General features: G+C 40.7%; 3 protein-coding genes across 3 annotated transcripts; 2 read left to right on the forward strand and 1 right to left on the reverse strand.

The window, feature by feature from the left end:
- Positions 1-331: 331 nt before the first annotated feature.
- On the reverse strand, positions 332-5415 carry MRPL32 (mitochondrial ribosomal protein L32). Its single transcript, XM_061165646.1, has 3 exons — positions 5253-5415; positions 3249-3430; positions 332-778 (listed from the first exon to the last, which is right to left on the reverse strand). Exons 1-3 carry the CDS (start codon positions 5380-5382, stop codon positions 524-526), a joined length of 567 nt encoding a protein of 188 aa, XP_061021629.1. The 5' UTR covers positions 5383-5415; the 3' UTR covers positions 332-523.
- Positions 5416-5581: 166 nt separating this feature from the next.
- PSMA2 (proteasome 20S subunit alpha 2) lies at positions 5582-15610 on the forward strand. Its single transcript, XM_061165647.1, has 8 exons — positions 5582-5662; positions 9193-9269; positions 9838-9970; positions 11276-11398; positions 12152-12233; positions 13694-13767; positions 15180-15237; positions 15322-15610. The coding sequence occupies exons 1-8, from the start codon at positions 5622-5624 to the stop codon at positions 15436-15438; spliced, it is 705 nt and encodes a 234-aa protein (XP_061021630.1). The 5' UTR covers positions 5582-5621; the 3' UTR covers positions 15439-15610.
- Positions 15611-21167: 5557 nt separating this feature from the next.
- C18H7orf25 (chromosome 18 C7orf25 homolog) lies at positions 21168-23882 on the forward strand. Its single transcript, XM_061165648.1, has 2 exons — positions 21168-21310; positions 22245-23882. The coding sequence occupies exon 2, from the start codon at positions 22266-22268 to the stop codon at positions 23529-23531; it is 1266 nt and encodes a 421-aa protein (XP_061021631.1). The 5' UTR covers positions 21168-21310; positions 22245-22265; the 3' UTR covers positions 23532-23882.
- Positions 23883-24622: the final 740 nt, after the last annotated feature.

The raw sequence follows: 24622 nt of genomic DNA on the forward strand, positions 1-24622 counted from the left end.
ATACTATGTCTCATACAAAGTGCCATACAAAGGCAATTTTAATTTGCTAAAAGAAAAACAAGAAACAGAACAACCTTTTTCTTACTGCTACATCTATCATCTTAAAAAAAATGATACCGAGAATTTACATAACCTATTTCCAGGTGTTATTTAAACAAAAGCATACGTGTAAGTATTCTTGAGTAAGAAAAACCAGTCGCAAACAACTAAAACTAGAACCCATACTCCTAATTTTGGCTATGAATTTTAAATTATGTTTTATCTCTCAGTCCTGAAAATGTTATCTTTACTGAAACTTCACTGTATAATAGAAGCAGACACAGAAATCCACTGAGCCTGTGCTGAAACATTTAGACTTTACTCCTGATACAAATTACCTGCAAAAAACTAACTGCTTATACAGAATGTCTGAAGCTACGTCAATGATTTAAAAACAAGCACACAACCAATGTCAAAGCAAAGAATCGTTCTTTTTCAGGAGAAATGTCTTATATGAAGCTCTCCTCTTGAAACATGTTTGATGTCAGTTCTGGGTGAACCAGGACGGCCGCTTCCTCTCCCGCTCAATGATCCTCTTGCCTTGATCCTGCTCGGTGGGTGTCTCCCCCGAATACAGCACCACGGTCTCCACAGTAGGAGCCTTGAAAGGGCCCCCCTCTTGCTTCCCTATCTGTCTTCTGATTTCTGCTGTCTCCTTGCACACCTTCTCATAGCAATAGCCACAGAGGACATGTTTCTGTTTCAGGTGACCACATTCAGGACAAAAGTCTATATTGTTCTTTAAAAAGAAAGAAAGAAAGAAAGTTTAACGAGAGGCAACAAAATGCACACATCATCAAGGATGAGGCTTGTATTAAAGCTTCTTTGGAAATGTTCATCCTGCACAAGGTCACAGGGTACCCAGTTCAACCTCATTTTAATCAGGAAACTAAGGACACACGTTGATTTGAATTAGTAGGAAAACTGGAATTAGAAGCCAGGTTTACCAACTTTGAATCTGGTACATTTTTACTTAAATACAACAGTCTTACTATGTGAAATGGTACTCCATTCCCCCAGCCTCAAAAACTAAACATCTGGTAAGGAGCCCATGGGTGATCCACACAGCCAGCATCTTAACTAAGAGACCAAGGCAAAGCGAATTCACTTTTCCTTTCAGTCAATCCTGGGAAGAACAAGATGACAAACACATTACAAGTTGGCTTCCCCTGATTATCACAGTGTAATTCAAATTCCTGTATGATGTATAGTTGGTATGGGGTGTGATTTTCTTCCTATAAATGAACACTGATTATTTCTTAATGTAAAACTCTTGATATATTACAATTTGAGGGTATTTTAATGAGTTTTTATACATGTATCTAATTTTAATAAGACAATTCTAATCTCTAAAGAAGTCCTTTCAATGGGTTCCAAAGGTAGATTTGAAATATAAAGAAAAATAGTAAACAGGAACATCAAAGAAACTCTAAACATGTTTGAAGACTAACATACAAACATTTATCAGGCAGATGACAACAAGAACTTCATTTTCTAAAAGAAACAAGTGTTAGTCGCTCAGTCATGTCCAACCCTTTGTGATCCCATGAACTATAGCTTGCCAGGCTCCTCTGCCCGTGGGGTTTTTCCAGGTAAGAATACTGGAGTGAGTTGCCATTCCCTTCTCCAGGGGATCTTCCCAACCCAGGGATCAAACCTGGGTCTCCAGCATTGCAGGCAGATTCTTTACAGTTTGAGCTACCAGGGAAATCCTAAAAGAAACAAAGAACCTAGCAAATCATTTGACCCACTGACTTCTCATCTTACTCCAATACATGGAAAACTGGATTATACATTCAACTCGAGGAATTGAAAAAATACCCATGGTCAGTAGGTGTTCTTTTCCTAACAAAGACCTGGCATAACAAATTATATGTTAACAGAAAACTGTCTAAATTAATGAAGTATTTTCCAGTTCCACATTTTAAGTGTGGTCCCAGCCATGACTCAGTAATATTTTTGAGCTTATGTTCTAGGGGTTTGTTTTAATACTGAATGTGGAAGCTTATGGAAGTCAATTTTCTGTCCTTGAGTTCCATCTGCACTGCCCTGGAGAACGCCGTGCAGTAAACAGGAACTCAAATCATGGCTGTTAAAGCCATAAATTAACAAATCAAAGGCCATAAACACTATACTTTTTGTTACTAGATCAATGAAATAAGTGTACCCATGGGAGATGGTGGGTTAGTGCTGGGGGGAGACGGAGAAGGAGCACTGAGATGAATTATCTAAGGATAGGAACACACACAAATAAAAGTTTCAAGAGAACAGGACTTCCATAGGACACTGAATGAGTGAAATCGCTCAGTCGTGTCCGACTGTTTGCAACCCTGTGGACTGTAGCCCACCAGGCTCCTCCCTCCATGGGATTCTCCAGGCAAGAGTACTGGAGTGGGTTGCCATTTCCTTCTCCAGAACAGGACACTGCTACTGCTGCTAAGTCACTTCAGTCATGTCCGACCATGTGCGACCCCCGCCCAAAGACGGCAGCCCACCAGGCTCCCCCGTCCCTGGGATTCTCCAGGCAAGAATACTGGAGTGGGTTGCCATTTCCTTCTCCACAATAGGACACTACCAAGGCTCAAATCCTGGTTCTACCACTTAAGTTTGGGATCATAGGTGAATTCTTTTTGTTTCAGTTTCTTCACCCTAAAACTGAGCAAAACAATATTTACTTTGGAGAGCTGTTCTGAAAATATAATTCATGTAAAGCACTTAGATACATCATAGGCACTTATTAAGATATTAGCTATTTTTACTACTTATCTAAGGATTTTACTTCACAGTATCTCATTGGACTCAGGAAAGAAGAGAATAAGCCCCTCAGGGTTAATAAAACCCCGTACTGAATAGATCTACTGCTTCTGACTTTAATTTTAGGCTCTGCAATAGTTAAAATGTTTATTTACATATAGTTCAAAAGCACACAGCTCAGGACTGGCACAGCTCACGATACAAAAGTCACAGACTCTTTATAACTCAGTTCTCTGTCCAGACTCTGAACTCCCTCCTTGACTGGGTACCGAGTATTTAGCCTACAGAACAGCAGACGCATACATATATAACAAGAATATTGTATTTATTTAGACCAGGGAAAGGTAGACATACAGGATCTAAAAATAATTTACTCATAGGTTACATGGACAAATCAAGAGATTATGCAGTGGTGGACATGAGAAAAAGTACACCCACAAAAATCACCGTATTACCTTAACTTTAATAAGCTTATGAGGGTTTCTTCTCCTACATCGGTTCACTTCAATGCTGCGCCTGTTTTTAGGAGCTGCCATCCAAAATATACTATCCAGAAGGCTGCAAGTCTCCGTACTTCCACTGGTATCATTTGCTGGTTCTGAAAATATAGCTGGACCTTGGACTGCTAACGCTGGTCCTACAAAATAAACCATGGAGATACAGAATGGTTTCTAGCTTCGAAATGACCGTTTCCAAGTATTATTCTCTTTAACAATCAACAGTAATGTATCAACAGGCCTAAGTAACTTAAAACATTACATTCAACAGACATTTAACAGGAAACCTTAGAAGCTATTAAAATATACCTAAAGTTCATACCTGAAATAATTTTAGAACAATATTTCATAGTGGCACTTGCTTAAATGAATCAGTGAAATTCTACCAAAAGTTTCTCATCTTAAAATACAGAACTCAGGGGTTTAATAGTAAACATGAATAAAAGTGTGAGAGGCACCAAATTTAAACAAAACAAGGCAAAAAAAAAAAATTCACTCAATTGTCCACATTCTACTTGATGAGCAGTATCTAGTTATAAGTAAATCTTAAGCTTGAGGCTTTCAAAATCCACTTCCTACCAGCACAGAAATAAATGCTGATTGTCTTTTTTTAAAAATTATATTCAAATTGAGTTAGCGCCTCAGTCATATAACCTGATAGGCCCTTCAAGACACTTAGTTCTCATAATATTTAGTCTTGTTCCCTAAGAAAAGTACTCTAAGGAAAAGAACTCACTCATCACTTTTTGTAGGATACTAATTTACTCTTGCGACCACCAACGTTTCACTTTTGTTCTTCTAAACTGTTTGTAAAAATTAGTGGGAGGTGGGAGGGAAGTTCAAGAGGGAGGGGACATATGTATACCTACTGTAGTTTCACGTTGATGCATGGCAGAAACCAACACAGTATTGTAAAGTAATTATCCTTCAATTAAAATAAAACAAAAAAAAGAAAAAGATTTCTTTACCCTCTCCTTGCTATATTCCTCAGGCCTGCAATATTTCTTTTGATTTTAGAAACTCTTAAAAATATACAAAGCTGTTTAACACTTAACTGATACTCCTTTTCAATATACCTGAAAGTATTGCTAAGCACAGACCTGTGATTAATAGCACAGGCTCTGGAAGCTCGGTGTGACCTTGAGGCCTTTCTGAGTTTAGTTCTTCAGTTGAAAAGTGGAGACACCTAATGGGACTGTAGTGGAGATTATCTTACGAAATATATGTTGACTTTGACATTCAGTGGGACTTTCCTGTTGGCTAAGACGGTAAAAGCGTCTGCCTACAAGGCGGGAGACCAGGGTTCGATCCCTGGGTCGGGAAGACCCCCTGGAGAAGGAAATGGCAACCCACTCCAGTATTCTTGCCTGGAAAATACCATGAACGGAGGAACCTGGCGTGCTACAGTCCATGGGGTCGCAAAGAGTCGGACACGACTGAGCGACTTCACTTCACTTCACTTGACATTTAGCGGGCTCTTCTGAGTATTATCATTATTATGTTCGGGATAACTTCGAAATCGAGTAGAATGTAAACGTCAAAGCAATGACAATTTTAACAGCCAAGTCATTTCCATTTAAAATTAGTTTTCAGGGGAAATAGAGGATCAAGAGTCAATTGACAAAGCTCAAATGCCACAGACGGCAAACTGCTTTAGGTGGTGGACTGGACTGGAAAGAAAAGAGGATCTAGAGAGCGGTGTCCCTTGATGCTAAGTTAATGCACTTCGGTTACATTCTCTGTAGGAATGGGACAGTCAGAGGACGTTTCTTTTCCTTTTTGCAGGGGACTGGGGGGCAAAAACTGCTGTCTTTGTTCCTAAGTAAGTGAATGCCCGGAACATCGTCTCCTACACGCAGCCAAAGATCAGAACACCAGAGCAGGCTAGATACGAGCAGAATTCACCACGCTGCCTGGGGTCCCCAGTCCAAACCCTTCTCCACGGAGGTCTTCTTTACGTACCCCATGGCGGACTGGGAAAACCTGGTCGGCTCTGCAGAAGTTTCCGCTGCAGCTGCTTCCAACAGTTCCGGAGAAGTCCTCGGGCTGCGGGCAACGGCGGAACCAGCAGCACCAGCATGGTGGGCGCCATGTTGCTCGGCCGAAAGCCACACCCACCAGGCCTCTGGGTCCCGCCCCTACCTTGAGCATGCGCACAGACACAGAGTCGGGCAAACGCGCACTTGGAACTATAACTCCCAGCATGCTTCTGGAGCGGCTCTGCCTTTCCTCCAATCAGAAACCTAGAAAGGAAGGCGCGGGGCGGGGAAAAGAAACTAAATTGGCCTCAGTGCGCATGTGCGCGGATGTGCGTTGGTTCTTTGGGTAAAGATGGCGGAGCGTGGTTACAGCTTTTCGCTGACTACATTCAGGTATGGCAGGGACTTTTCGGGTCCTCCACGTAACTGAGGTTGCAGGAGCTCTGCCGACCAGGTTTTTACCTTCCTGGTCTCTGACTTGGCGCTTCCTGAGGGCCTAGTAGGAAATGGGGGTGGAAATGCGAGTTTGCCAAGTCATTTGCGGGGCCTTCCCCGCGGCCTGGGGAGCATTGGTGCCTGGGGGCCGTGGGAACGCGAGTCAGGGTGTCCTGGGAGATCTATCTAGACGCTGTGGGAAGTTGAGGTCCTCACCCAGGGATTTTCTTTCGCTTTGGAAGTAGAGAAAAAGGCAATTTTGAATGAGCTGCTTCCAGGTTTCCTGTTCAGAACTCAGAAGATTTCCTTCCTGAACCAAGTAGGCCTGATTCAGGAGCTTCTGCAGTTTGGAATCTTGGTCAGCTCTATGGGGTTCCTTTTTCTTGGAAAGCCCCAACTTTACAGTTCAGTTCTAGTCTTAGCTTCCATTTGGCGCTAATGTCTTTGGAAACCTTTTCCCGCTTTGGATTTTTTCGGTGCCCCTACTGGAAGCTTAAGAACTGAAAGTGAAAGTGGTAATGTTTCTAGCCGGGTGTCTTTGTGGGCTCCAAAATAGGCTGTATTTGCTTTGGGGCTGTTATTTTTGGAAGGGGATATGTTTATTTAAAGAAAGATTGTAGGCTTTTAAGCTTTAGAGCATTTATGTAAGCGTATTTTTCAAAATAAATCTGAGATGCACTGCCTTACTGACCGGAGAAGGATTCAATTTGGCCATTTTCCCTACGATCAGTAAGGGCCTATTTAATTAAAAATATTATCTGACAGCTAAAGACAGGCGGCATCTAACTTGTTGAGTACTTTATGTGTGGGTGGAGCTTACTCCTTCTCTTTGGGCTACCCTGTGTGATGAATGTTTGTTTTCTAAACATCTTACAGATGAACTGACCACAACTCAAATTCAATAACTCTTCCCTGGTCATAGGTTAACATTTAAACTGGGTTCTTTCTGACGACAAAATTAATACATTTTGCATTACTGTGTAATGTCTTCTTAAAATACTAGAATATTTATCTTTTAAAAAAGATCTCCTCATATACAGTGATAGGAAACAGGGTTTGACAGGTCGCTACTGTTCCTATTCGGAGGCAAAACCTGGAACTCTATCTTTAAGAAAGTGTTATCCTAATTCTAGTTGAAACATGAAGCAACCATATGTTATCAGGGACTGAATCTTTCTATGATAAATTTCCTTGTTTAAACACTTTTTAAAAAAATATGGTGCAATTCTGTTTTGGATTTTAAAAATTGTTTCTAGCCTGTTGTAATCAGAATTATTCATGGTAGATGTGATAAGAGACTATACTATAGGATGAAAAGGTGTTCCTGAGGATCACATTTAGTTGGGGATATTGATAACTAGTGGGCTTCCCTCATAGCTCAGCTGGTAAAGAATCTTCCTGCAACACAGGAGACCCCGGTTCAATTCCTGGGTTGGAAAGATCTGCTGGAGAAGGGATAGGTTACCCACTCCAGTATTCTTGGACTTCCCTTGTGACTCAATTAGTAAAGAATCTGCCTGCAATGCGGGAGACCTGGTTGGGTTGGGAAGATCCCCTGGAGAAAGGAAAGACTACCTACTCTAGTATTCTGGCCTGGAGAATTCCATGGACTGTATAGTCTATGGGGTTGCGAAGAGTCAGACAGGACTGAGCGACTTTCACTTTCACTTCATTGACAATCAGTGGGTAAAGAAATTGGTGTCTACTCATACATTCTGAAGAATGATTTTCCCTTATTCAGGAATTTTTATTAAGAGAGGGCAAAAGAAGGAATGTAACTTTAGATTGGGTGATCAGGAAAGACCAATGCTTGGGGGTTGTTCTGGGGGACTGGAAGATGAAAGGGAGCCAACTGTTTGAAAATTTAGGGGTAGGGAGAGTTGCAGACAAGGGAAAGCATGTTTGAAAGTGCTGAAGTTGAGAAAGACTGAATTGATAGAAGGCCAATGTGTTAGAGTATAGTGAGCAGGAAATTATCCTGGGTCTGGACCAATCTTGCACAGCCCTGTAGGCCAGAGTAAGGAGCTTTTATTGTAAATGAGTCAAAAAATTAAAGGATTTAAGTGGAAGATGTTACGATATAAAAGTATCCGGAATGGGGAATGGAAATAAGAGTGGAAAATAAGAAAACTAGTTGGAGGGCTGTTTCAGTTATCCCTGATAGAGCCTGGTGGGCTGCCGTCTATGGGGTTGCACGGAGTCGGACACGACTGAAGTGACTTAGCAGCAGCAGTGGCAGCAGCAGACTGCTCCCCCTAGGTGTATTCCTTAAGATAGGTGTGGATGTATGTCTGTCTGTCAGCCAGATGAACCTGGTCATCGATTATGTGTTGGTGTACTGATTGAACACAGCTTACACCTCGTGAATGTTACAGAGTAATTCAGGTGTGATGCCTCTGAGCCAAAGAGGAAGCGTGGGACACTGGGGTATGAGTGTGTGGGATCCGGCCTCGTCTGGGTGGTCGGAGCAGCTTTCCTTGAGAAGATGACACTTCTACTAAGGACTGGAGAGTGACTTGGAAGGAGTTCACCAGACAGTGGTGAAGTGCATTGCAAACAGGGATTGTCTTGCCAGAGGGGTTTTTTGAATTCTAAGGGTACTTGTGTCTCGAGCGCAATGGCATGGTATGAGTTGAGACTTGAGTGACAGTATCTATAATTTTATGAAGATGAAACAGATGATCTCCTGAATCTGAAGGTTATCTTTTCAGTAGTAGACTGGATATGTGGGCCTAGCTTATATCTCACTTTGGACAAATTATTTTCATTCACAGACTTTATCAATCAAATAGAAAGGTTGGTGATGTTTATGGGATTTGTTCTAACTCAACAACTAGACTGAAATAATATATCACCTAAAAAGCCAGTTTGGACCTAGCATTTGACTGCCAGACTCAATGGAACCAGAGAAGTATAACCAGCTCACAGCATCTTGAAATAGTTTTTTGTTGTTGTTATATTTTGTTGTGACTGACATCTCGATCTTACGTGTTAGGTCATGTCTACTTTATAAAATGTCAAACTCCACCCACATGGAGTATGTGCTGTTATTTGGTATTTAACAGACAAATACATGTTCTTAATAACGTTACTATTTGGTGTTTACTCAGTGCTAATTTTGTGCCAGGAACAAAAGGCATCGTTTCATTTAATCATCACAGCAACCTTTGAACCCGGTAACACTATTATCCCTATTTTACAGATGAGAAAACTGTTGGTGAGTGGTGAAAGAAAAGAATAATAATGCTGCTTTAAATGGCAGACAAGAAAAATCAACCAAAGAAAAGAGATTAGTGTTTCATTATGAATATGTTCACATCACCTAATAACTTTGGTTTCTCTATAACTTGTAATAAATTTTCAAAGCCCATCTATTCGTTGATGCTTGATTAATAGATTTGGCCTATTTGCCTGCCCTTTCTCAGAGATGCTCCTATAATAAATATTTGAGAATGTGAAATTTAGCAATACCTTTGTTTCTTTTTAAGCCCGTCTGGTAAACTTGTCCAGATAGAATATGCTTTGGCTGCTGTAGCTGGAGGAGCTCCTTCAGTGGGAATTAAAGGTAATTAAATGCTTCATTCACTTCAGATTCCTATTAGTTGTAATGCTTTTTGGGGATTAATAGGCCATTAATGTAAAAATAAATAGCTGTGGCGGCATAATTTTTAACAGTTCTTTTTGTTAATCTACAGTATTTTGATGTTTAAAGAAGTAATAAATCAAAGAAGATGATTAAATTTTTTAACTTAGAAAAGGTTAATTGTAAAATTTAAGGACCTTGTAAAAATGTATCATTGGTTTTTAAGTTTCAAATTACAAGAACAGTAGGCTAAGTAGGCAGAATTCCATAATTTTAAAACTTAACGTACTCTAAGGTGTCCTAGAATACTTTAGGAAAAGTTGCATAATACCTTTAACTGAGGGATTTCTTGTGCAATACAGATGACTATTGAGGGAAAGCTGATTTACCATTCCTTTGGTGATTCTAATATAGAAAGTCAGAAGAAAAGGTTTTATAAATAAGAAATTAAAGAAAGGAGTTTGGCTGAAAGCTTCTGTAACTAGAAAACTATTAAAATGGAGTGTTTAAATGATTAAACATTCAAGTCTCTTATTTTCTTTTTTTTAAGCTGCAAATGGCGTGGTCTTGGCAACTGAGAAGAAACAGAAATCCATTCTGTATGATGAGCGAAGTGTCCACAAAGTGGAACCAATCACCAAGCATATAGGTTTGGTGTATAGTGGCATGGGTCCAGATTACAGGTACCTTGTATCACCATCACATGAATTCCTTGTAATTGATACTTTGGGAAGAAAAAACAAGGGACATTTTCCTTTAATCACCTACCTTCTTGTTATTTTGCTTAGTTGAAGAACAGCAGCTGAAGTTAGTTGCCAGTATGAGGCAGACTGGGGGTTTCTTGAAGGTGAAGAACTCAGTGCTCCTCACTTGTTAAAAGAGGAGATGCATATAGTACTCATTCCTGTCACCTCTGTTCTCTTCTACCATCCAAGGCCTTAGCAATACATGTTATAATAAACTATATTTTTAAAAAGTTTACCAGACAGCAAAAGAAAGCATACTATCCAGAGTTAACCTCACTGTATTTATTTCTGTTTTTAGCAAAAGGACAGAATTCTCAAAAAGGCCATTGGAAGTTGTAGAGTATGACAACCAGTTAGGATCAGATGTTTATGTAGTCTCTTCTTTAATATTCACAGGAAGAGAGTAATCTGGTTCCATCAGGGTACCAGCAAGTTTAAAGAGATTGACAGTTTTCTATGTTTGTCATTTAACAGTTGAAAGAATTATTATTACTTCATTGATTTGTGGAATAAGATAGGTAGAGCCAGAATTTCACTTTCATGAGTCGCTGCAGTGGAACCTGTTAGCACTTCAGGGAGGGAGGCTGCAGTGTGTTACCACTCACAGAATAAACAGAGACATGGCAGGAGTCTTGCTCAGAGGGCTAATGTGTACAGCTCAGATCAGTAGTACATGAGCAGGTAGAGATAAATCCTGCTTGTCTTGCCAATATATTTAATCATATATTTTTGACAGATTTTACATTTTTTACATTATAAACAGTTTCATGGTACTCTTTGAAGTTCAGTCTGTGGACATGATTGAGGCAGAGTGAGATGCCTTAACGCGTGTGTATGTGTGTTCATGTGTGTGCATATTAGTGTATTGCCTGGAGTGAGATATAAAATGAGAAGGTACCTTCTCTTGGGATAAGGGGGGCATACTCTTGGAGATTCTGTGACAAGAGATAAAAATCTCATGTGCATTAAAGCTGTGTCTGTTAAACTGATTGATACCCCTAGTCCATAGTTTTCCTTTTGTCTTATTCTTGTCCATTTCCTGTAGTTTAGCTCTTCAGTGACTCTCTGATATTTTCTTTTAAGTTAGCTGGAATTGGATGACTGGTTTACAGCTGAGAGCTACTATTAAAGAGATGCATGTCAAACTTGTGCTATAGTTGTATGCCTATAGAAGGTGAATGAGTCTTGAGGATGTAAAGCATCTGAATTTTAATTAAGTCTTATTTCTTTTCGGTTTTTCAGGGTACTTGTACACAGAGCTCGAAAACTAGCTCAACAGTACTATCTCGTTTACCAAGAACCTATTCCCACAGCTCAACTGGTCCAGAGAGTAGCTTCCGTGATGCAGGAATACACCCAGTCAGGGTAAGTTGATTTTATTATTTGAAATGTGTCATGAATTAGGAAAAAAAAAAATCATCTTACTTTTGTAAAAGTAGACATATTTCAGGGAAAAAAAAAAGAGGACTTAGTATTCCTGTATTACCTTAATCAGTGAAGAAAACCACTGTGAATGAATAGTTCTGATTTTAACTGGACTTGAAATATTTTCTTAAAGAGACAGTGGGAATGTTTTCTTGCTGTTCATGTAACAGCAGAAAGCAGCTTCTAGATAAAGTCCTTTTGACAGTGATTAAAACATTTCTTTTTGGGCAGGCAGTCATTGCTGCCTCCAGATTTATCTTCTAGCTAGAAATGATTGTAAGCACTTGATGAAAGCAGTAACTGACACATCTGTATTCATTTTAATTCCAGTGTTCTTGAGTTTGGATGTGAAAATGATGAGGTAATTGCTGATATGTAAAACCAGTGGGAAAGCTGCATTTGCTGAAAATCTGTTATTTTGTTAGGATGTGAAGTGTTACCCACACTTATTAACCCCAATATTTGTATCAGTCTATTGACCAAAATGATTTGACTGTTGTTCCTCAGTACCATAAAGAAAATTCATTTTGAACTGATTTGTTTAGACAGGTGTTAAATGCTTTTTAAGGAACTTAGAAGTCTAATTCGATTTACCTGGTAACTTGCTTTACTTGAGAGTATTAATAACTTCTTACATTAAGTTGACTTGAACACCAGGAAGGTGCCGAGTAATTTTCATTTCTCTTTGTTCAGTGGTGTTCGCCCATTTGGAGTTTCTTTACTTATCTGTGGTTGGAATGAGGGACGGCCATATTTATTTCAGTCAGATCCATCTGTAAGTACCATTAGATGTATTTGAGTAGATGGTTAAAGTGCTCTTTGAATATCTAATAAAAATAGAAGCCATAAAACCCTTACAAATTAGAGTATTTTCTCTTCCATTTGGGCTTTAGAACTAATACATATTCACTTGAACATTTAAAATGTTGATAACTTTGTCTTCTGATAAGGAACCTCCTTTAGTTCTGCCCTCTTTTCTTCTGGCATGCTGATTAACCTCACGTACTTAGAATGATTTGTTGAAGTAGTTATTATCAAATCTCTGTAAATCTGTGGAATTCTTTTAAAAATTATGATTAAAGCTAATTTTAATTTTAATTCAGTTAAAACCTTTCTGTGAGTGGGCAGTGCCCTTTGCCATTAATTTAATCTTGGGGTTGACTTGAAGTGACTCTTCTGCACAAATATTGATGTTACTGTCATGACTTGGATGTTTTGCAAAGTGAGTGAGTCGTCTGCTATAAAGCAGAAGATTGGTGTCTGGGTTGGTAGGTGTCTGGAAAAGGCACCACTCCTAGACGTGTGTCTCACGTCTGTCACTCAGGTTTGCTGTGAGGAGACCTGGAAGAAAAGATTCATGATTAGAAACTGATCTTTCATAGATCATTAGGTAATGGCAGGTTTACTCAATTCACATCTTATGCTCTAGCTTTGTGATCTGAAAAGGCAAAAATATTTAGGTTGTTAATTAAATCAGAAAAATTAAGTATTTGAGGAACTCTGACAGTGTCTGTTACCCCATATCTGAGCTTCTGAAGCTAAATGACAAGTCCTCTTATCTTCCTTTCCTCAGTAGCAGAGCCATCATCGTGGGCATCTAGCTTTCATCTTTTGCCCTTTTCCCCTGTTACAGCTAAAAGCCACTTGTTTTCTTTTAAAATATGGTCTCTTGCTTTTAGTTTCTGTATATGTGTGCATATGTACTTTTTCAGTAGATGAGTCATATATGATATGGTAGCTGTTTTCGTGTAACTTTAGATTACAAAATATCAACACCTTTGAAAATTTTTACTACAAAGTTGTGTCTTTTTAGTTTGTTCACCAGTGATGGAGAGCTGGTCACCATTTTTCAGATAGATATGACAGATTTTTAGAGCCTTTCAATCCTAGTAAGCTAAAATATTGCTTTTGATTATTTGCTCTAAATTAACTTCATTTCTTTTTTTTACAAAAATTTTGTACAGTAAATTGTGCATTGATGGGGTTTTGAGATATTAAATATCTGAGAAAATATCAACACAATCAAGATGCTGAACCTCCAAAAGTTTCTTCATGCCTCTTTGTTATCACATTAATTTATTTTGTGACATAGCTCATTGCATTCCAATAAATATTCTGAAAACCTTAGAAGTTAGAGACAAATTATGGAGCTGAGAAATAAATGTCAGAGTCATAAATAATTATATTAATGATTTAAAATGTGCTTTTTTTTTTTCCTCTTCCTCCCCTGATTAGGGAGCTTACTTTGCCTGGAAAGCCACAGCAATGGGAAAGAACTATGTGAATGGGAAAACTTTCCTTGAGAAAAGGTAGATTTATAAAACTAGATTCATTACCACACTTACTCTACAGTCTTTAGCTCTCTGTAAATAATATCATTAATCTATACACAAATTTGTTGTATGACTGTAGTCAAGCCTAGTTACTGATAGAACAAACTTACTTGTCTGTACTCGGGCTCCCCAGCCTTTGACATATTAAGTGGTAATATTCATTTCTTAAGAACTTCTTTTTCTACATTCTCATGTTTTCCTAAACTTTTTTTTTTTAATTTCATTTTTTCTACCATCTCAGAAAAAAAAAAAAAGACCATTGGATTTGGAGTAAAAAGTTTGGGAAGAAAATTTTTAAATGGTTTAAGTGATAACAGTTTGTATGTGTGCTGTCATTCGATCGTGTCTGATTCTTTGAGGCCACGTGGACTGTAGTCCGCCAGGCTCCTCTGTCATTTTTCATTTTGACAATTACCAAAAATATAGTGAACCCAAATACCTGGTGTTGATGGTAGATTAAAGATGTGACATATGGGGCTTCCCTGGTGGTCCGGTGGTTAAGAATCCTGCCAGTGTAGGGCACAGCCTGGGAGGATCCCACATGCTGCAAAGTGACTAAGCTCATGGGCTACAATCTAAAGCCTGTGTGCCTTAGAGCCTGTGCTCCTCAACAAGAGAGTAGCCCCCGCTCACCTCAACTACAGAAAGCCCGCGCACGGCTATGAAGACCCAGTGCAGCCAAATATAAACTAAAAAAACAAAGTTAAAAAAAGACGTGATGTATGTACTTGATAAAAAGTGGAATGATACATAAAAATCTACCCCTGTCCAACACAGCAGACTGCTCTCACTTAATTCTAGCTGTATTCTAGACTCAGCATTATTGTAGCCCACCGAAAAGTGTCCTATATTTTGGATGGGAACAGTCTGCAATTGATTTTAACCACCAAATGAACCTTTTCAGTACATTCTCAGATAATATTAATGCTAAGATTACTTAAAAATCTTAGACCTGGGATTACTTGGTAAACTTAAATAATCTTAGAATCTTAAAGCACTTTCTTTATCCTCTTATGTATTATTGGTGAGTCTTCCAAACGTTATGAAATTTTACTAAAGGTTTGATTTCTCTGCTTTATTTTTGTAAATTGTTATAATATTGCCACCACATGCTGATCATAGTAAAATACTTAAGGAAATTTCCTAAGTAAACTCGTGTTAGGGTTACATTCTTCATGATGTCAGGAATGCACCCCAAATAATTGTCAATTTCTTATTTTGGGGACAGCTCAGTGAGGAGACTAGGAGAATTTGTAACGTAATATTTTTAAGAATGTCTTATTAGATGTTTAAAAAATCTTAATGCTGTTGCTGTCATTGTGTTTTCTTAGTCATGAATCATCTTAATAGTGCCACAAGTCATTGTTTTTCTTAAAAAAATTCTTTAGATATAATGAAGATCTGGAACTTGAAGATGCCATTCATACAGCCATATTAACCCTAAAGGTTAGTTCAATATCTAATGATTGGATTTGTAGTGATTTTATGATTAACTGTTTGGAAAATTGACCTTTTCCCCTCCTTCATCAGGAAAGCTTTGAAGGGCAGATGACAGAAGATAATATAGAAGTTGGAATCTGCAACGAAGCCGGATTTAGGAGGCTTACCCCAACTGAAGTTAAGGATTATTTGGCTGCCATTGCATAATAATGCAAATAATGAAGTGACTGAAAATGCAGAATTTCAGATAACTTCTCTACTTAAACATGTTTAAAGTATGTTTTGTTTTGCAGACTTTTTGCATACTTATTTCTACATGGTTTGATGGACTGATGTTTTTAAAATGAGACTTATAAATCATAATAAACTCTTAAATTAACTTCCAGCTTTTTAGGAGTTAGTAAACTTTTAACATAGTTATTTCCTGCTTTCCATCACAGTTGATTTCTGGAAACTACATTGAAAAGCAGAATGGTGAAATTGGTCTTTAGTCTTCACACAGTTGGGTTAAGTCAAACCTTGTCATCTTCTTTACTGTCAGATGTTGTCTGCTTCAGGAAAGCAAAATCCTGATTTCAGTAAACACTGCTTTTGGAGCTGAGAGAATCTGTAGACTTTCATGGATTCTGAGGCAAGGTAGGAAGCATAGCTGTATTTCAGGCACCATTAGGTGTGGATCAGTGAAACCTAGGATGTTCTATGAGATTGCACTGGAGCTGCCGAGAGTGCTAAGCCAAACAGTCTCCTATAGGAGATGTACTATGTAAATACATAAAAAATGGTGTGCTAGTTCCTGTTGATTTTTCCATCACAAGTACATAAATGTATCTCAGAAGAGCCCCCTAGAGTCTCCTAGATCTTTCTAACTCAAGGATGAACATGAGTGCTGGAAATAAAATACTAATACTTAAATGTCAAAATTACGGCTTAAGTCTCTCCCTCATTCATGTAACCTCTGTAATCAGAAACTTCACTGCACATTAAGACTTCCAACTGCAAGCTAATCATGGAATATCAGAGCCCTGTTTCCATTATATGTGAAGGCATAGCACTTAAAGCTTTCTTGTTTTTTAAGGCATCGTAGGTTGAGAGAAATCCCGTCATTAGTCTTGCTCACAGAACGCGGTTTATGAATGTCACTGTTCTTACCAACAAAGAGATGGGGACTTCTGTGACTTAAATGTGGCTCAAAAGATTTGGTTAAGTTTAGGCTTTTTAGAAAAGAGACTTATCTTGGAGTATTTTTGTCAGGATTCCCAGTTCTCCCTACTGTCACTGTAACCCCCTCTAAGTGGCAGAAGTGTTAGGATGAGAGATGGGAGATGCCAACTTGACCTGTTTCTAGACATTTGTCTTGAAGACCTCATTTAACATTAGTCTCCCCTTGTTGGCTCTTGGTACATTATGAATCCAGCATGCTAAAAAGAGAACTTAGTGGTCGAAAGGAATGGTTTTGGAGTTAGGTCTTACCTCTCCCCCTTAACGGGCCTAGTGACTGCACACGGTAATTATTTCAGAGGGTTTTCTCAGGACTAACCTTGATTCTACAAGTGAAAGGCCTGGCAAGGTTAATGGTTAAGTTTCAGCTCCTTTGAATTTGCTTAGGCTCGCCAATGTCCAACATTAAGAAATCAGAGGAATCCCAAAATTCTTCAAAGAAGGGAAGAGTAAAGGCATTTTTATTTAGGACAAAAAGCACATGGAGGTTCTTATGGAGTGCTAACAGAATAAATCCTATGGAATAAAGGGAGGAAAAAAGAGCTGAAGCACATCTGTGTCGAGTCTCGTCTCTGCCTCTTGCCCCGTTACGTCCAGAGCCCAGTTCAGCTGCAGCTTCTCCATGAGCACGTCTGCCTTGGTTCTCAGTTTGCTCTCTTCACTGACCTTAAGTTGTTCCCTTTGTCTCGGTTCTTGGGAAACTCAAGTTTTTGGTCTAGCAACCCACTGCATGCATCCCTACACGTTCCCAAATTCTTCAGTCTTCTAACCTGTGGATTCTAGCTTTTAAAATCTTATTTTAAGTATCATCATGCTCCTCATGTACATTCTCCATTTTCGGTTCTTTTTTTTTTTTTTTTTGTATCATCTCTTAAAACATTTGCCTCCACTTGTTTTGTTTTCTAGTTTCTCACCGAACGTGAATTCAAGTTTTTGCAAAACTATTAGCAGTGAAATGTGGACATATTTAAAATTCACGTGTGGGGGTAGGAGGGTGTTCAAAAGGAAAGTGGGATCAGGAAGAAAAGTAATATGGATCTTTATAATTATCAGGTGCTAATTTATTGGGCACTGATTAGCTGATAAATATGATCAGAGGATTTTCTATCTATTGCTCAATTATGTTCATGGCTAAAAATGCCTGCTCTCAGTCTTTATTGCAAATGTAGGCAAGCTCTGAGCCCTTGTTGTAAAGAAACTTAAACTAATATTCAGTGGACTGCCTGAGAACATGTAAGAGTTAGTAAGTCCTTTGGTTTAGAATCCTAATTTCCTGAAACCAGTTCAGTGGTCCTGTATTAATGTCGTATTACTTCACACAGGTCCTTCAATTCATATTCCTCCCATGACTTTGCTCCAAAGAACCTTATAGAACCAGCAATAGTTGGCTACCAAATGATAGCTTCCTAAGCATGAACTTAAAGTTGGACAACTAACACTGATCAAAGGCCTTGTCCCTGATCCATTCATCACTTTTCACTTTTTAAGTACTCTTATCAAGTACTCCTGTATTTCAAAACAGTAGGCTTATATGGTCATTTTTGGACTCCAAAAGGTTAACTACCATATAAACGTTTTCTTCTGCAACATGAGAATTTTGAACTCTTATACCTCCCTCAATTCCTCTCTGCTTTAATTAGATCACAATGTTGAGCTTAAAAGGTTTTTTTAAATTGGTATGTAAGTATACTGTGAGGGCTTCCCAGATGGCTCTAGTGGTAAAGAACCTGCCTGCCAACACAGGAGACAAAGGAGACATGGATTCGATCCGTGGGTTGGGAGCTCCCCTGGAGGAGGGCATGGCAAGCCACATGAGTATTCTTGCCTGGAGAATCTCAAGGATAGGAACCTGGCATGCTATAGTCCATGGGGTTGCAAAGGGTTGGAAACGCCTGAAATGATTTAGCACGCAAGTATACTGTGATTGCTTTTCCTCACTTTTTTGCTTTGTTTTTTTCTGTGGCTCACTAATTCTTACCAGTTCCCCCCAACAGGATTGTAAAACCCTCTTCAGTCTGTTTTCCTCTTGGTCAGATATCAGGTAATCTTAACAGTTCTCACCCTACCTTTCACACCATTCCAAGAAAGAACCCTCTCTTCCTGCTCTCATCTAAGCTAGTTGCATGTTGAAACTATTCTGTTTCTTGATTCAGTTCACTCGCTTAGTTGTGTCCAACTCTGCAACCCCATGGACTGCAGCACACCAGGCTTCCCTGTCCATCACCAACTCCCGAAGCTTGCTCAAACTCGTCCATCGAGTTGGTGATGTCATCCAACCATCTCATCCTCTTCCCCTTTTCTTGATTGGCTGGGTTTGAAAAATTCTAGACTAGAAAGAATTGTCTCCACATTGAGTCTCTTATTAATTGGATACTGGACCCTTTTGTTTTCACTGTATTTTTCACCTGTTTTTAAAATTCTACTTTTTAGTAGACTTTTCTACTTTTAGTAGACACTTCTTACTTTTCTATTGATGTTTTTTAAGATTTGGGATAGCATTTTTAATTTTGAAGAACTCTACGATACTCCATTATCTCCCCTTTAGGAAAAAATTCTCTTGATTCATGGTTAAAATACCTTTTATCTGAGTGAAAGTGTTAGTCACTTCAATCATGTGCCACTCTTTGCACCCCCTGGACTGTAGCCTGCCAGGCTCTTCTGTCCATGGAATTCTCCAGGCAAGAATACTGGAGTAGATAGCCATTCCCTTCTCCAGGGGATCTTCCCACCCCAGGGATCAAACCCAGGTCTCCGGAATTGCAGGCAGATTCTTTACCATCTGAGCCACCTGAGGATGTTAGTTTAAAGATATTTAAAAACAAAACATTTGTTCTGCTTTCTGTTTCCTTTAGATTCCAAACAGAAAAAATGTTTGAAAGTGCTGTTTGTGAGTCCCAAACCTGCTTACTGTGCTGTGATTAGTTGCTCAGTCATGTCTGACTCATTGCGACCGTTGCTCACCACTCTGTCCATAGGATTCTTCAGGCGAGAATACTGGAGTGGGTTGCCATCCCTCCAGGGCATCTTCCCAACCCAGGAATCAAACCAAGGTCTCCTGCTTTGCAGGTGGATTCTTTACTGTCTGAGCCACCAACTGGGGGATACCAAATATCACCTGTAAATCATTTCTCTGTGGTCTTTCATGTGCTCTGTGACTCCAGAGAAAAACAGGGTTTGGGGGAGAAGGTGATGAGGGGAGTGGGACAGGAGTGCCTTTGTTTTGTGAGGGGCAGAAAAGGGGCCAACAGCATTTTACTATTCAGGATAGTAACTTGCATTCTTCATAATGTGTCTGGAACCTTTCTAATCCCCTATCTTCAACATCTTAAATGCTACACTTCTGCCTGGGGAAGGATGGGTAACAGTCCCAGCTTCCCAGGACTGGAGAGAGGACTTATGTGTCTGTTGGATATACAACATAAGCAATGCCCATTTCTAGTCCTGCCTCATCTACTCCCCTGGTATCCAGAACCTTTTGGGAGTTCTGCTTTGTGAATCGCTTGATGCAGTTTTGTCTCTGCAAACTACTCCATCCACGGAGAGGCATCCTGGTTCAAATAACCTCTCTCTAGCAGATTTAACTCTAAAGTGTATCTTTTAGGCTAAAAGGGTTGAAGAATATGTGTAATGCACTCAGAACAATGCCGGCCATATGTTAAGCATTGAGCAAGTTTCACTGCTGTTAGTCTTCCAAAAACGTATTGACATGTCTCCTGTGCAGTCTTGTTTTCTTTTCTTTTTTTGTAGGTTTGTTCCTTTTTCATTCCTTTAAAGGAGCAGGCAGGCATAGGATAAAATTTAACGTCAAGTTCTCTTTAATTTTTAGAATGAGGCTTAAAGACTTGCCTGGGGCTCAGACGGTAAAGCGTCTTGCCTACAATGCCGGAGAACCGGGTTCGATCCCTGGGTTGGGAAGATACTCTGGAGAAGGAAATGGCAACTCACTCCAGTACTCTTGCCTGGAAAATCCCATGGACGGAGAGCCTGGTAGGCTACAGTCCATGGGGTCGCAAAGAGTCGGACACAGCTGAGCGACCTCACTTTCTACTTTATGGGTGACTCTGAACACTAGCAGGGTTAATGTCAATTTCCCAGCCCTTCAGAAGCCACTGACGATTTGTCTTCTTTAGAAAGGCAGAGGATCTGGGTATGACACTATGCAGAGCCCGTGATGATGCAGTGGCGAGTGCTTTGGCTTGGAGTCATAACTCTCAGCTCCAGTACTTAGCAGCTGTGTAACCTCTGACAAGCCTCTCCAGCCAGTTTTCTGTTAAAATGAGCCAAGCATTTTCTACAACCGTCGTTTGGCACTCTAGGGGTTTGAGCTTGATGGCAAAGCGATGTGCTTGGCCCGAGGATGGGAGCTGGGCGCTATCGGGAGGTTTTCTCCACCAAAACGCACCGACTCCCGCCCCAGGCAAAGTCTTAACTATTAGATCAAATGCTAGGGTGCGGGTTCAGCCGACCCGGCACCCTGGGGATCGAGCGGTCGGCGGCCAGTGGGAGATGCGCGGTCCTGAAAGTTCTACCCCTGCCCCTTTCCTGGAGCCAGGAAGCCGCGCGTCCCTAGGTTCGCTCCGCGCCGGCAGTTAGGAAAAGTCGGTGCCATCAACAAACATGGCCGCCATGCTAGCGTCAGCCTCGCTCTCGAGGCCGCGCTGCCGCCTGGGAATCGCGGACTCGGCGTCACCCGGCGCGGGGCCACGTGACGCGTTAGGCGCCCGAGGCGGTAGGGCTTGCGCAGGCGGAGCAGCAGCGGAGGCCTGAGTTGGGTCGGGGCTGCCCGGTGAGGTTTCCCGGCGGGTCCCGACCTCGTGCGCACGTGGCCCCCTGCTCGCGCTCGCAGTTCTGGGCGCTGCCGGTGAGGAACCGGGGGAGGGGCCAAGGGGAGAGGGAACGGGGCGCCCCTTCTGAGGCTGGGAGGGGACTTAACTGGACCGGCCCGGCGGGAAGGGTAGTGGGCGCCGTGCCGCCGAGCCCCGTCCGCCCGCGCCGCAGACCCCGCCCTGGTCGCGGGTGCTTTTGGAGCCCCAGCCTGCCCAGCGGAGCCAGCGGTGCAGGTGGACCCGACAGGGCCGAATGCCCGCCAGGAAGGCCCCACTGATCTCAGGCCCGCCCGCTCGGGCTGCCGCGGGCTGCTCCGTGGAGTTTATGTTCAGGCTTTACTTTTGGAGTGGGAGCTGGAGGCAAGTCGGTGGGCTCCTTAGTTCTTTAGAAACAGGCTGGGTTGACGTCACAGGCACGAACAGGCAGTCTTGATTCCTCCGCGCGTGTACCATATGCCCCTGGGAATCACGAGGCAGGAGGTTGAAGGAGACACAAGTATGAAAAGCTTAGAGTGCTCAATTTAGGAGAGAATCTCCTGTTTTGGAAAATTTATTTTTTTTTTTTGGACAATTTTTTCACCAGCTAGTCTACGCGGATACTTTAACCATTTTACTTTGACATTCCGAGCTTTCTAAAATTTCTTGACAGACAAATAGTAAGGCTGCTTATAAGGAAATTTCTTATGTAGCAGGTTGCCAGCATTTTATCCTTACCTGGGTTATATTGTGGATCCCATGACTTTCAAGCTGAAAAAATGAAAGTGTAAAGAGTCTTGAAAACCAAGCGTAGGTAAGGAGTTGGGAAGTATAGCTGTCATCCTTTCCCTAGCCCTCAGAAGAGGAAGTCACTCCAGACACCCAGAATCCCAGGTTCATAGTCTTGGGGCCCCCATAATCTTAGTTGTCCGATTGAAATCTTACAATCCTGAGTGAAAAATTGCTTGTGGTTGATTTGTTTTGTTTTCATAGGAAAGGAATAATGCTGTCAGCATGTCTGCACACTCCATGCTCTGCGAACGCATCACCATAGCCAAGGAACTGATCAAGAGAGCAGAATCACTTTCCAGATCAAGAAAAGGGGGCATCGAAGGTGGTGCCAAGCTGTGCAGCAAGTTGAAGGCGGAATTAAAATTCTTACAGAAAGTAGAAGCTGGAAAAGTAGCTATTAAGGAGTCCCACTTGCAGAGCACTAACCTGACACACCTCAGAGCCATCGTGGAATCAGCAGAAAACCTGGAGGAAGTGGTCAGTGTTCTCCATGTCTTCGGTTACACAGACACCTTTGGAGAAAAGCAGACCCTTGTGGTGGATGTTGTTGCAAATGGTGGTCATACTTGGGTGAAAGCTATCGGCCGCAAGGCTGAAGCTCTGCATAACATTTGGCTGGGCAGGGGCCAGTATGGTGACAAAAGTATTATTGAGCAGGCTGAAGACTTCCTCCAGGCCAGTCACCAGCAGCCCGTGCAGTATAGCAACCCTCACATCATCTTTGCATTTTACAATAGCGTCTCCAGCCCCATGGCTGAGAAGCTGAAAGAAATGGGCATATCAGTGAGGGGGGACATAGTAGCAGTGAATTCTCTGTTAGATCACCCTGAAGAGCTCCAGCCCAGTGAGAGTGAATCAGATGATGAGGGCCCTGAACTTTTGCAGGTGACCCGGGTAGACCGAGAAAACATCCTAGCAAGTGTCGCGTTTCCTACAGAAATCAAGGTGGACGTGTGCAAAAGAGTCAACCTGGACATTACTACTTTAATCACCTACGTATCTGCCCTGAGCTATGGAGGCTGCCACTTTATCTTCAAAGAAAAAGTGCTCACGGAACAAGCAGAGCAGGAGAGGAAAGAGCAGGTTCTGCCGCAGCTGGAGGCATTTATGAAGGACAAGGAGTTGTTTGCTTGCGAATCTGCTGTCAAGGATTTTCAGTCTATTCTAGATACCTTAGGAGGACCCGGGGAGAGAGAGCGAGCTGCGATGCTGATTAAGCGAATTAATATGGTCCCAGACCAGCCTTCTGAGCGTGCCTTGAAACTAGTGGCTAGTTCAAAAATTAACAGCCGCTCATTAACAATTTTTGGGACAGGAGACACCCTGAAAGCCATTACAATGACTGCCAATAGTGGTTTTGTCAGGGCTGCCAACAACCAGGGTGTTAAGTTTAGTGTATTTATCCATCAGCCCAGAGCGCTTACTGAGAGCAAAGAGGCCCTAGCTACCCCCTTACCAAAAGACTGCACAACTGACAACAAACACTAATGATATCCTTTATTGTCATGGAAATAAGTTATTTATACCAAAGGCTGTGTCTCCCCATCTTAATTGGAAAAAAAATCTATGGTAAAATTAATACTTAGAACTCTTATTAAATCAGTTGATGGTGTGTCTCATCTATAAAGTAAATAGCCTACCATAGAAAAAGCATAAGAGACAACCTTATTTATCAAACTGGCTACATTATAATTAGAACAGAAATACATCTCTGCAAGGCTTGTAGCTGTATCACAATACTTTGATTTGTTTGATTCAGTAGGGCTCCATCTCCCCTAATGGTAATTGCATCTCTTTGACTGTGGCTACATTGCATCTTGCATTAAATATTGAGCAACCTCTGAAGCTTGTTTTTCATTATATTGGTTTAGCATTTGATACGGGTTGAGCCTGGGAATTAATTGTTTACAGATAATTTTAGATTCCAAAATTATGGCCATTATTAACAAAAAAAACCTGATTGCTATCTGTTAGGTGCAGTCTGGTGGTTATGTACGTTTACATAGAAGGAAACAAAGTGAAGTCTGATCACAAGAGTCCCATGAATCTGAAATACCATCGTAAAAAGACAACAATCATACTACTACACACCTAAGATGCTGGAAGATTAAATGTAAATTTGAATATAATGAAAAATATGTAAAATAATTCAGATTTTACTTTTAAATATAAATAGCCCCCACATGGCCAGTATTTGGATTACGGATACTATTCTTGTGCAAGTGGCAAGAGATAGCTGCGTTATCTCATTACATCTCTCTCGTGAAATAGCCCCAGGGAGATTTCATGCCTGCTGCATGATACAGTTGTAATTAAAAAGAAAATTTTCATGTCCATATTGTGCTAGGTGTTTTATTAATGTGCAGCAAAAACAAATTAGCAAAGTAGATAATGTATTTACATTTTAAAAATTGGGACTTGAGTCTTAAAGCTGAGGTATTAACTTGGGCTGAGTGTAGGAACCAGTGTTAAGATTTTGTGCTTTCACAGCCTGGCCTTTTCTACTGTGCCAACCCCTATTTTGTGAGTAAACTTGTTTCCAGCCACAATGTTGAGTAGGTGAAATTTGATTGTCAGGG

This window comes from Dama dama, chromosome 18, assembly GCF_033118175.1.
Source record: "Dama dama isolate Ldn47 chromosome 18, ASM3311817v1, whole genome shotgun sequence".
NCBI lineage: Eukaryota > Metazoa > Chordata > Mammalia > Artiodactyla > Cervidae > Dama > Dama dama.

Coding starts and splice junctions, on each gene's coding strand:
- PSMA2 (XM_061165647.1), top strand. CDS start 5,622: ATGGCGGAGCGTGGTTACAGCTTTTCGCTGACTACATTCAG. Junction 11,399..12,151: donor CAGGAATACACCCAGTCAGG/GTAAGTTGATTT, acceptor CTCTTTGTTCAG/TGGTGTTCGCCCATTTGGAG. Junction 15,238..15,321: donor CAGCCATATTAACCCTAAAG/GTTAGTTCAATA, acceptor CTCCTTCATCAG/GAAAGCTTTGAAGGGCAGAT.
- MRPL32 (XM_061165646.1), bottom strand. CDS start 5,382: ATGGCGCCCACCATGCTGGTGCTGCTGGTTCCGCCGTTGCCCGCAGCC. Junction 3,431..5,252: donor TTTTCCCAGTCCGCCATGGG/GTACGTAAAGAA, acceptor TTTATTTTGTAG/GACCAGCGTTAGCAGTCCAA. Junction 779..3,248: donor ATAAGCTTATTAAAGTTAAG/GTAATACGGTGA, acceptor TTCTTTTTAAAG/AACAATATAGACTTTTGTCC.
- C18H7orf25 (XM_061165648.1), top strand. CDS start 22,266: ATGTCTGCACACTCCATGCTCTGCGAACGCATCACCATAGCCAAGGAA.